This window comes from Primulina eburnea, chromosome 12, assembly GCF_022965805.1.
Source record: "Primulina eburnea isolate SZY01 chromosome 12, ASM2296580v1, whole genome shotgun sequence".
In the NCBI taxonomy this organism is placed as follows: Eukaryota; Viridiplantae; Streptophyta; class Magnoliopsida; order Lamiales; family Gesneriaceae; genus Primulina; species Primulina eburnea.
Genome location: NC_133112.1, coordinates 35,418,855 through 35,432,240, shown reverse-complemented (window position 1 = coordinate 35,432,240; position 13,386 = coordinate 35,418,855). Strand labels below are relative to the sequence as shown.

General features: G+C 32.8%; 2 protein-coding genes across 2 annotated transcripts; one reads left to right on the top strand and one right to left on the bottom strand.

The window, feature by feature from the left end:
- Nucleotides 1-484: 484 nt before the first annotated feature.
- On the top strand, nucleotides 485-6,884 carry LOC140806927 (beta-fructofuranosidase, soluble isoenzyme I-like). Its single transcript, XM_073163483.1, is given in 8 exon segments — nucleotides 485-969; nucleotides 1,117-1,125; nucleotides 4,774-5,633; nucleotides 5,721-5,828; nucleotides 5,830-5,883; nucleotides 5,983-6,218; nucleotides 6,307-6,394; nucleotides 6,472-6,884. Coding segments are annotated over 8 exon segments (1,941 nt in total). The 5' UTR covers nucleotides 485-584; the 3' UTR covers nucleotides 6,673-6,884.
- A 1,952-nt stretch (nucleotides 6,885-8,836) lies between these two features.
- Nucleotides 8,837-9,525, bottom strand: LOC140807541 (LOB domain-containing protein 21-like). Its single transcript, XM_073164439.1, has one exon. The coding sequence runs from the start codon at nucleotides 9,484-9,486 to the stop codon at nucleotides 8,989-8,991; it is 498 nt and encodes a 165-aa protein (XP_073020540.1). The 5' UTR covers nucleotides 9,487-9,525; the 3' UTR covers nucleotides 8,837-8,988.
- Nucleotides 9,526-13,386: the final 3,861 nt, after the last annotated feature.

Genomic DNA, 13,386 nt, shown 5'->3' with positions numbered 1-13,386 from the left:
TACAACATCTTGTAAAATTCCACTTCAGCTGATTAATACTCTTAATATATCAACATAATTTCATCAAACTGTTTAGAAACAAACTTCTGATAGTTAACAAAGTTAAACCCTTTTGTCGGTTTGATATAAAAATACATAACGGAATAGCATCGGCATTTACATATTTTATATATCTATATAGTAAAAATTATATTTTACAACCCATCACTCAATTTTTTTACTACAAAATTTCAACACCCGGATAAAAGTAAAGAATATTTTTATTAATACATTTTTTTATATATCCAATTATATTCATATTTTAAAATATAAATATCTAATTGTAAAAAATAAATATAATATTATATATATATATATATATATATATATATATATATATATATATATATATATATATATATATCAATTTAGACAATTCTCTAAAATTTCCTTCTTCAACATTGAATTCATTATTAATATTATCTGACACAATTCCAACTCAACAAAATTAACTGTCTGCCAACCACGACCTTTGAGCTACACACATATATACAAAATAATGTAGAAATTGTATTCCAACTTCCAATTGGTCATTTTGCTCCAGTATGCCACCAATGGCCTCTCCATATGATCTCGAACGCGCCACGTCCTACGCTCCCATCCCCGCCAGCCCCCATTCCTCCTCCACCGCCGCGGATAACCGGAGATCCAAGAATCTCTTGCTTTCTATTCTGTTCACACCTTTCCTTCTGTTATCCATAATTCTCTTGACCAAGGATACTGGTTTAGAAACAAACTCTTCAACTTCAGCTGCTGATTTCTCTCGGCAGAGTTCTCGGACGGAGCCGCCGTCAAGAGGGATTGTTCAAGGGGTGTCGGAGAAGGGTTACCGGCGGGTCGGCGGCGGATTGACTTTTCCGTGGACTAATGAGATGCTGTCTTGGCAGACGACAGCTTACCATTTTCAACCAGAGAAGAATTGGATGAATGGTACGGTCTACTCTCTTTTATTTTTAAAATAAATTAAAAAATAAAAATCAACAGCATATGATTCTAATTCAAGTATTCATTTTTTTTTTGGTTGTGACGATCTTTCTGGCTAATTCTTCTGACGAATCTGGTGGTTTCCTCCGGCAGATCCTGATGGTAAGTTATTGCAAGAAACTCAATCTTATTTTATTCAATTTCTTCATTTCTTCAACTTGTTTTGTTTATTAAACAAAGTTATTGCAAAAAACTTTGTCTGTTTGAAATCAGATTTAAATTCATTATTTGGATTCTATTTAAGTTTTGTGGATATAACTCTAATTTAAATAAATTCCAGATTCACTTTCTATTAATTTAGATATTTTTATTATCAATTTTCATCATTTTAAATACCCTCAAAATTAGATTGATTTAAATTCCATTTCGAAATCAAATTTCTATCTATCTGTCTAAACACAAGCCTAAACTCTGCTGTCCGACTTTAAAATTTGTAAAAAGTAACGATGATTATCATGAAAAGTACACAAATACAATTAATTTTTTGTTTGAGACTGATGAAATACTTTTGGGAAGTTTAAAGCCGAAAGAGTATTGTCTTTTATGAGACAGTCTCACATATGTATTTTCGTAGATGAGTCAATCTGATTCATATTTAAAATAAAAAATAATATTTTTATAATAAAATGTAATATTTTTTCATGAATCGATTTAGATTAGAGACCAATCTTATAAAATTAACTCTTAAGACAATTTCTAGTAAGATTTTTTTGAAGTTGAAAAGTTTTTTTTAAAAACTGATACACTAGGTTAAAAAATCCATATATTATGAAAGTAAAAGATAATATAAACTGATATAGAATATACAGTAATAATCCAGGTAGATTGGAAGCTAATTCTATCCGTATATTTAACCCTAGTTAGTCTATATCCATATCTTATTGATAAAGAAGTTGCAAATATTTAATTATTATTTTTACCTCTGACTTGGATAATTCTTAAAATTGACTGGTTGGTCAGTTAATTTACGACACGTCCAAGTAATAAAACCACACGTTTTAGTGCAATAACATAGGCCTCTCATTTTATTTATTTTTTAAAATGAAGACTTTTGAATTCTTTAAAATATAGTTTTATACTTTATAGGCATCTGAATTTTGATTGTAAATTGAAAATGACTAGTTATAATTACAAAAACGTAATAAAATAAAATAATGAGAAAATATGTATATATAGAAAATATGTATAGAACATCAATATATTTTTTTTTTCAATATCAATATTTGTTGCTAATTATAAGTTTTTTTTCTATGACAAAAATTTGTGTGAGATGGTCTCACAGATCGTATTTTACGAGATATATCTCTTATTTGAGTCATCCATGAAAATTATTATTTTTTTATGTGTGAGATGGTCTCACAGGTCGTATTTTGCGAGATATATCTCTTATTTGAGTCATCCATGAAAAATATTATTTTTTTATGCTAAGAGTATTACTTTTTATTGTGAATATCGGTAGGTTTGACTCGTCTCACAGTATAAAGATTCATGACACTGTCTTCACAATAGAGCTATTCTTTTTCTAATCTAATTCCAGTTTTGCTTTAGCTGTGATTCGGTCAGGTTTAGGCTATATATTTTTGGAAATGGAAAATGAGTTACGACTTAATGACTCCATTTCTAGAAACTTTATTTTAATTTTAATCTCGAATTCGATAATGATAAAACTGTTATAATTTCATTAATATTTATATGTGGTATAGATTTTATTTCAACAAGCACTTTTTATGTTCCGATTTCGATTTCGATTTCGATTTCGATTTCGATTTTATTTAATCTCAATTTTGGTCCAATTTTGTCTATTTATAGAATGGAAGTTGATTTGTAACTCACCGACTCCCATTTTACTGGGGAAAAAACTTTGTCAATTTATATATGATATTCAAAATACTCTTACAATTTTAATAGTATAATAACAATTGTGTCATGAATTGGGCCACAATTGAGGGATTGATGTTGATTTGCGTTATTGTTGGATAAACAGTTGAGGCGCACTTCTACAATTATTATTGTCCTTTAGCATCAAGGCATCTTTAGGACACACACATATACATATGTCAAAACATCAAATATGTAAGATTCACACCTCCGAAATAATTTAAATTTAATTTTTTCTCAATATAATATCAATAATAATAGATCAATCCATGAATAGATATGTGTTAGACTATCTAATGAGTCACAATCTAATGTCATGTGAACTCTACGTTTCAATTATGCATTCTTGGATGTGAGATGTGTGTTAAATTTATTATATCAGCTGGATTAAGTATTAAGAGTGATATATATGGAACTGAATAATTCTAGTAATTTGCACTAACTTTTAGAGTGGAGTTAGACCAAAATCCTAATATCAAAACGATATCAGATACCAGACTCATCCGTTATGTGTTGAACTTGTTGTTTCGGGTATTCAAAAGTGAGAGAAATGCAAGAAGAAATCAAAGAATAAAACTTTGTAGAGGCAAGTGTTGAACACTTTCTCCTTAAGAAGAATTTGCCCCTCGCAATGTGCTAGAGGTTGGTGGCAATCTTCTCCCAAGATACAACTACAACTCTTGAATAATGAACACTCAAATATTCAAGTTCTATCACAAGGAAATGAAGAAACTCTCTCTTGTTGAAGAAGGAAGAAGAAGATGCAAAAAGATGAGTATGTTGTGTATGTTATGTTTGATTTTCAAAATATCAAGCATTTTATGTTTTTCATGCAAAAGACATGATCTTTCATTCATAGGGAGTGTCCCTTGGCCATTGTAACTGATCAAAATCATCAAACAATGCCAAGGAGATGAAAAAACATCAGAAAATTCAAAAAAACCCGAAGGGACGCGTCTGTGCGCGCAGGGGCACACGCCCGCTCGCACGCTGCTCGGAGCGCCTGCCGAGAGCACCAGGTAGGCGCGCCGCTCCGCGCGCATGTGCGCGCCGGCTACTGTTCATGCCGAGTTTTTTTTTTCTTTTCCGTCCCTTACACGTTCCGACTACTCGATTTATGTTCTTTCAACATATGATGAACTTTTTCGAGTTTTATTCAGAACAATCGAACTTAATATTCGTTCATTAAGCTTCGTTTTTCTTTTCGAATTTTTCCAAATCAAACACATTGATTTACTTGCTTAATTTTCATTCATTAAGCATCAAAATTCCAACAGAACTGTCTTATGAACCACCCGCTAATGTCTTGTAAACTTCATACTCCAGTTGTTCATTCTTGGACGTGGGTGGATGTGTTAGATATCTCACTTCCGCTGTATTAAGTTATTGAGAGTTGTATATATGTATTTGTACAATCCTCCTCATCGAACTATCTTTAGAGATGAAGTTAAACCCAAATTCTAATCTGAACAAAAATTAAATTAATCCGTGGAGTATCGATACAAATAAAAGATCATGATACATAATAAAGAAGAAATGGAACCATCTTTTTGTTATCAATTGATGATCACATATACAATCTATTTTATAATTTTGTGGCATAGTTGAGCAGGATTAGTCTTCGATCAACTTTTAACTCGTATAACTTCTTTCTTTTAGTGCTATGTTATATTGGTTCAATGCCCAGTTATCATATTTAGCTAAAGATTAAAATATTTTGCTGCCCTCTTCGAAATCGAGTTCGAAGAGAGCATATCTACGGCCTCGCCTCTGGTCCAGCCCTGCAGGAATAGTAAACTTAAATTTGTTCATGGGTTATAGGAAGCCATTTCTTGTATTTACATAATGTGACATATTGTTTTCGCATGACAGGTCCACTATTCTACAAAGGATGGTACCACTTGTTCTACCAATACAACCCGGACGCAGCTATTTGGGGCAATATCACATGGGGCCATGCAGTATCAAGGGACCTAATTCACTGGTTGCACCTACCATTTGCAATGGTCCCTGATCAATGGTATGATATAAACGGAGTATGGACCGGGTCGGCCACGATCCTACCTGATGGTCAGATCGTAATCTTGTACACCGGAGACACGTACGACCTCGTGCAGGTGCAATGTCTCGCATACCCTGCCAACTTATCAGATCCTCTACTTCTTGGATGGATCAAGGACCCGGCTAATCCGGTCCTTGTCCCTCCACCAGGGATTGGTTTGAAGGACTTTAGAGACCCAACCACTGCCTGGCTTAGCCCGGATAACGAAAAGTGGCGGATCACGATTGGGTCGATGAGGAACAAAACGGGTATTTCAATTGTTTATGAGACAAAAGACTTCAAAAACTATGAGTTGTTGAGTGGTTACTTGCATCAAGTCCCCGGTACAGGTATGTGGGAGTGCATCGACTTTTACCCGATTTCGACAACTGAGACAAATGGTCTGGACACGTCGGCTAACGGGCCGGGTGTGAAGCATGTAATGAAAGCTAGTTTGGATGATGACAAGAATGATTATTATGCGCTTGGAACCTATGATCCGTTGAAGAACAAGTGGATACCCGATGACCCGGAATTGGATGTGGGTATTGGGTTAAGATATGATTATGGTAAATATTATGCCTCAAAGACATTTTTTGACCAAAACAAAGAGAGAAGAATATTGTGGGGATGGATTAGAGAAACTGATGCTGAAGATCTTGATATTTTGAAAGGTTGGGCCTGTGTTCAGGTAACATGCATTTAGCATTCCATCTTTTTTAATGTTTTATTTTTACACATTTTCCATCTCGAATCATATGTTTTTTTGTTATCTTAGTCTGTTCCAAGGACCGTGGTATTTGACAAAAAGACAGGAAGCAACATACTTCAGTGGCCAGTTAAAGAAGTCGAGAGCTTGAGATCGGACAGTGTTGAGTTTAACGACCGTGAATCTTGGTCCGGGATCGATCACGCCACTCCAGATTGACTCGGGATCACAGGTTTGTACAATGTCCTAGTGATCAAGGAATTGTGTTACAACATATATGCATTCCCAAAAACTATAGAACTTAGCGGAAAACGGTTTGGATACGTTGCAGTTGGACATTGTTGCCACATTTGAAATCAGCAATGAGACTTTAGAAATGATGAACGGAGCTGATGTTAGCTATGACTGCCCCACAAGTGGTGGTGCTGCTAACCGGGGGACGCTAGGACCATTCGGGATCGTGGTTCTTGCAGACGATAAGCTATCAGAACTAACACCTATCTATTTCTATGTTAGCAAAGGAACTAATGGGAAGCTGGAGACTCATTTTTGCGCTGATGAGTTGAGGTATAGTTATCTGCGCCTAGTGTTACCACAAATGAATGATTCACGATTCCTTACCACATTTACTGACCATGATCAACGTTGTGTTTAGATCATCTGTTTCGCACGATGTCGATAAAATAGTCTATGGAAGCAAAGTGCCGGTTCTTGATGGTGAAAAATTCTCCCTGAGATCATTGGTATGTGCTCGTACTACTACTACCCTCGTTTCTCTAGTTTAAATCCAAGGAACTAACGAAAATACGTACGTCTTCAGGTCGATCACTCCATCGTGGAGAGTTTTGCTCAAGGAGGAAGAACAGTGATTACATCAAGACTATATCCTACGAAAGCGATTAATGCAGAAGCACGAGTTTTCTTGTTCAACAATGCTACATCAGCAACTATCACTGCATCAGTCAAGATATGGAAGATGAAATCTGCTGATATTCGTCCCTTCCCCTCAGATCAGCTTTGAAACTTGGCTGATTCAAGTGAAATTTTTTCCAAAGTTTATAATCTATTTTGTATTTATTGAAATGTGTAGTTATATCTTAGCTGTATAATTCCTAATCGAGTTTCAGTAGTCAACCATGCGTTTTAATTGTTGTCAAGTTGTAATGTAATGTAAAGCTCTTTTCTTTGAGCACTTTTTTCTTTTGAGTGATTATTTTTGGTTGAGCTTGTCAATGATTTGTGGTATAAGCAACTTTTATTTATCTTCTTAGATAGATGTACTTGAAACAAAACTGTTTCTATATGGTATTAGGTATCTCAACTCATTACACCACATTCTGAACTACATTAGGGTTATATCAAATCATTTTCAACATATTGCACTACATTTCGTGATACAATCGAATATTATCATGATATTCTTTTTTATTTCAATATTAATGTTTCTATTTTCTAATAACTATTTATTAATAACTGTTTTCGGTGACAGCTCTGAAAGACCAATTAATAGTGAAAAATCCAAATTAAAGAAGAAAAGAGACAAAGATATATATCCAATTCAACATACAATGAAAGAACAATAATATGGGTTTTTGAATATTTTGAAACATGGAGCTGTCAAAAGACAACAAAAACTATGAGCTTTAAAAAAATATACACGAAAAAGAAAAGAAAAAAAAGAGAAGATAGAATTTTACACAAAGATTTAAGCAAAATTATTGATCTTGAGTACACTAAAACTCAACAAAAAAAATTTTGCGAAAAAGAGTTGAAGCTGATAATGACAATTTTTTTTTTATTTCGAAGATATTTGAGGATCGATATCCGATTTACCTATTACTAAAAGATATTTTTGTGATTTGTTGTTTGTCATATTTGTTGTTTATCTTCCGTAATTTGTACTCTTTTTAATTCGATTTTTTATTAAAATTTTATTTTTGTAGATTTAAAATTAAAATTTTGAATTTTTATAATTAATATTTCGAAAATATTTAAAAATTAATTTAATATTTATTTAAATTTTAAAAAATTTAAAAATCAAAATTTATTATTTAATTAAAATATAAAATAAATAAATTAAACTAAACAATTTTAAAACTATTTTTTTAAATTTTAAAAAAAGGTAAAATTTGGCGCAGCAGCTAGGACTCAGGAGCAACTTTAGAGTTGCTCCAATGTAGTGTGAATTATGGAGTTGGGTTGGAGCATTTTTACTGCACCACATTGGTGTTGGTGTGGTGCTACCATTGGAGATGGCCGTCTCACTGCATCTGTTTAAGCAAAATATCTGGCTACATATAGCTTTGCTGAAGCCATTAAAAAGTTTATCTAAAAGCTCGAACTTAATTTCCAACAAAATGAAAACGGGTACTAAATTAGCTAAAACAATTAATTTTAATTTGATGGTGATTAAAAAAAAAAGAAGAAAGAAAGAAGAGGAAATTGATTAATTAATAGATATATAAATATAATTTAATCTTTAGAGATGACCTTTGATGGAAAAAAAAATGAAAGGCAAAACATCCCTATGTAGGGACCCTTAAATAGTTATACGATAAAGCTTTCTTTTGAGTTGATTTGATTTGAAATGAAATTTTTGTTTTGTACCACAAAGATGAGGTTCTTGTATCCCCTTGTGCTGTATGCATTAAATGTACAACTTGGAAAATATGTAGGGAAATTTAATTAATTAATTTACTTGAAATATTATGTAGTGGGTATTGATTAAAATATCTTGAATACATTAAAAATATCGTAGTGATTTCCTTTCTCAGGTTGATTCCATCCTATATGTAGGGTTACTACCCACATGATAGAATCAATGGCCCAAACTTAGTCACACATACATGAAATCCACTCATTTTTTTAAAATCACATATGTGTGTGAATCTTGTCCATCTAAACCATGTGAGAGCAGTGCCCCCACATGTAGCATCGACTCAACCCATTTCTCACCTTTTCAAATGCACATGTATGGTAGAAAAAAAAAGGAGAAAAAGGGTTTCTAACATTATATTCCACAAATAGCATATTTAAAGTTTATTTCATTTACAAATTTAAAATGTTGAGTAAATGATAGATTGTTTAAAAATTGAACTCATATATTTCTTCAGAAATTCAGTTTTTAGTAACTATTATGAATTTTAAGAGTTACAAACCCAAAAAGAAATAAAAAAAAAAATTAGGAGGTATTAATTACATATTGTTGATTTTAAATTTGAAAATCAAGTTCCATCCATACATGCGAATAAATATATAGAACATCCTAAATTTACATATTATTAATAAAACCCAAATAACATACATATTTGAATATGATCAGCATCATATATTATCATTAAGGGAATTGAAATGGGCTAAATTGATCGACGACGGGCATAGAACTATGGTTGAAGGTCTCCATGATGCCGAAATTCGACTCGGGGAAATCGAAACATGGAGGCAAACTAGCATGCTCGTCATCTAAAAATGAACTACTTTGTTGTTCAACATAGTAGCAAGCGAGTCGAGCTCGAGCCACGATCAGATCATGTTGCAGCTCAGCCATCTTTCGTTGCAACGAGACTATGGCCCCAATGCAACCGTATATGGGGTCTCTCAATCTCACCTCCGCCTCGTAGGCAAGAGAATTCACCGTGTCCTCTCGCTGATCCTCCGGCACTTCATTGAGGATCTTGCTAACGTTGCTCGCCCCGAAAACTTTGTGTACCTTGGCGAACTTCTTAGGCTCGTCGGAGCGAAAATATGGGGCGAATTGACAATTAGGGCTACATCTTCTCTTCAAGTATTTGCAGGCTGCACAAGAAGAGCTTGAACGAGGTTCATGACTCTTCATTGTGGATGGAGGCTCTTTTTGTATATGCTTATAATAATGTTTGTCCCCCACTTTTATAGCCTAAACCTTATATCAAATTTATTTCCTTCTTTTTTTTTTATAAAAAAAAATCAAAATCTGAATTTACATTTTTCACCTTTCTTTGATACATTAGTTCATATATAATTTATCACTTATAAATACTAGAGCCCACATTAAAAAATATCTTATTGATTATGTGAGATATGTGATACCCTTGTCCCAAAAATTAAAGATTTAAAATGAGTTTATAATGACTTACAATAGACTTCTATAGCAACTTGGGTTAATCATTTTCGTAAAGCGAGTACGAATACGAAGTAGTTGCTACAGGGGCCTATTGTACAGTCACGGCGCGGACCCGAGCTCGAGGCGTGACAAGATAAATCTTTCAAACATAAATGTTGTTGATTGTTGATATATTATCGATACTAACTCGATGATAGTCCTTTCCTATCATTGAGCCGAAAAATGCATGATCCCGTATGTCTGATTGTTATGAGATTTTCGTGCTTTTACTACGTGGATTATCAACGAGAGCATCAAAATTAGGGTATGAACTCAATGGGAATTCAATCCCAAAATATTAATGTATGAACACGAGGACTTCTCAAATTTATGAAATACTCAACACTTCGTTGAAAAGTTATTTATACAACATTTTGGTGAAAAGATGATGTAGGATATTGATAATAATAATACTATTTTTTTTATTCTATTTTGATTGTGGCCTTGTCATCATTGAAGACCTAGAAGATTCAATAACTCATGCCCTCTTGATTAAATAGTAAACTTTGATTTTTATTGGTTTTAAGTCTTGTTTTGTCGAAGTATTGATGTGGTTCCGGACATGTCAGTATTTTTCGGTGTAATGTCAAGGCTCATGCGGAAAATTGCAAAAAAAAAAAAAAAAAACCAAGTTATAGGACTTTGAGAAGTTAGACGATGAAAATATAAAATCAGACAATTTACAAGAAAAAAAATTTCCGTTCTCTAAAACAAACTAATTTTAATAAATAAAAACACAAAATCCCATTTTTAGTTTTTCATTTAAAACCCCAAACACAAAGGCTCACAAAGCCACAAAATTTTATATATCCAACTTCATTAATTATTGATGGAAATTAAAATTAAGGAATTCAATTAATTGTCCTTATCAGGCTGCATGATGGGAAATGATAGTTCATGCACAAAGTATAGATGAGATGTTTCACAATATATCAAATTGATTCGAGAAAAGTTATTTCACGAGAAAAGATAACCCTACTTAGAACTGGATATGCATAACATGGAAACCTATATTACACCTACAATTTTATAATAATAATATCAAGTTGAATCATTATTGGCACTATTTGTTATATAATGATAAAATTACATTAAAAAAAATTGTTCCCATTCCCAAAATGGAAACCTAAGTTACCTATATTGCCTAATGTATGATCAAAATAAATTGATTTATCTATTTATTTTTCTCTCATAGGCGTGACCATAAATATGTTCATTTTTCCCCGAACCACGGTTTCAGCTTTAAAAGTTATATATCCTCTGCCTGCACATGTTATACTGCATAAATAATTATGTTTTTTTAATTATTAATTAGTTATATTAATATTATTTGGTATAATTTGGTCATACCACTAAGTGGTATGATAATAATATTATTTTGATATTATTTATTCATAATATCATACCGGTAAAAAATGTGGTCTAATATATAGTATAAATATATGTATATTTTTCTTTGTGAATGGGAAAACAACTTTTTCTGTACATTAACTTATTTCATTTTTTATTATAATCTTAACTCGTCAAAATTTGATCTTGGTGATTTAACTTTTAATTTCTGTTTATTTTGGTTCAAGTACTGATATGACGTTGAACACATTAGTATTTTTTGGTGTCATATCGATAACTTCCGGTACAATGCCAGCACTTGACAAAATATGACTAAAAACAAAAAAAATTATCAAAATTACTGCTTTAAAACCAAAAGTTGAATATTGAGTGAACCAAAACCTAAAACAGAGAAGTTCATGGACAAAAATTATTTAATTTCTCTTCCATTATTTTTTTTCTATGTATACCAACTGAATCAATACTGCGAGAAGCTAGGAAACACACATTTTTTTTCTAGGAAATGCAAAAGTATGCTTACAAATCACATAAATTGCGACCACGCTTGTTACAAATAGTTCGTTTTTATCTGTAAAAAGTGGTAATTTATATGTAAGCAAAATAAAATAATTTACAAGAGAGGAGAACAGTGCCGGAATTAAAGTTAATGATAAAGTGAAACTCTCACCCACTCAAATGGAGCAAAACTGAAATTTTGCATGAAATTATAGTTAATGATTTAGAACAGTATATTCAATCGCGGGAACTGTATATATACTGAAAAAGCAAATAATAATTCAAAGATGCTGCGATTGAAAAAAGGGAACATATATAAAACAACAAATTCAAGAAATTTATATTCGAAAAGCAAAAAAAAAGGAACTGAAACGGAACGGGATAAATTAAATTGTCACTTCAACAAGACGTAAGAGGTAGAAAAGTGACAGGAAAAATAAAAGAAAATAATGCCACTTGGGGTTTGTTATTTCCAAATGCAACAAACGGCGGAGGGCCACCGTGGACACCGCCCATGTCTCCTGCCGCACCACCACTAAAACATTATTCATCAATGCATTGTGCACCAATGTTTAGGAATACCCAGTACACATATGATATCTTATGGATGGACCCACTACTCCTGGCCCATCTCTAGCCCAAACAGAGGACAGGCCCACCAAGAGTCCAGGTATTCTCCTATAAATATAGGTTTGAGTGTACGGTTGATTCATTCAATATATTGTTTTTAGCAGTACTCTTAGCTGCTCGTCTTATATATCCTCAGTCACTGACTTGAGCGTCGGAGGGACTACGCCAGGACACCCTCCTGGCCCCCTTTTAACGGTCTTTTTCGTGATTTCAGGCTCAGGACAATTTCAAAATCTTGCGTCTGTACTAGTGACACTCGCTGGAAACGGACTCTAAATTTCCTGTAAGTATCAACATCTATAAGATTGTACAGAGTGTGGGTAGGTTAGGTGTTTGAACGAAAATTTATTATCCACTCAATGAGACCATCTCCAATCGTACGTTATTTTTGTGTCCAGTTTCTTGCTACCACCGAGTGCTATTTTCTGTCCTAAGTTGGAGCAAAGCTATAGGATAACAATATGTTTAGCGCAGAAATTACGTTGTTTTGAATTTAGTGTTATGTTAGATAAAATAATGAGTTGGAGATTTCCTAAGTCTAAAACTAATCACTCCATTTTACCATTAACAATTTATGTTAATTTTTACATTTTTACCAATCCTAATTGGGCCACTATTGCATTGCTGTCGGCACTCACAAGCAGTGGTGGAGCCAGAAATCTGATTCTATCCAGTTTAGAATTTTAAACTCTAAAATCCTTTAATATTTTAAATTTATGTACCCGGGCCAATACCAAATTTATCTAAAATTATACAAAATTTTACATATCAATTTTTTAAAATTTATTTGGAAGCCCGGGTGAAAAGCAGCGTGGCTCCGCCCCTTGCTCACCAGCCACCGTCGCTGCAGATTCTGCCCATATATTGATTTCTTATCTTGAGATTTTATTTCTCAGTTTCAATCTAAATAGGTATTTTTCCTTGTATATTTTCGTTGGCGAAAAAGAGAACCACAGTCTGGTTTATTTTTTCCAACTGCTCATGCAAAACGGCGGCGATGAAAACTAAACATTTGATTAGTTTTCATAATGCGAGTCCAAAAACAAAGGTCAAAATATAAAATATATTACCATATGTATTTAATTGATATTAGTTTGTAATTCAATTAAATTAATTAAA

Excerpts from the sequence above, each read along its gene's own strand:
- LOC140807541 (XM_073164439.1), bottom strand. The coding sequence starts at position 9,486 with ATGAAGAGTCATGAACCTCGTTCAAGCTCTTCTTGTGCAGCCTGCAAA.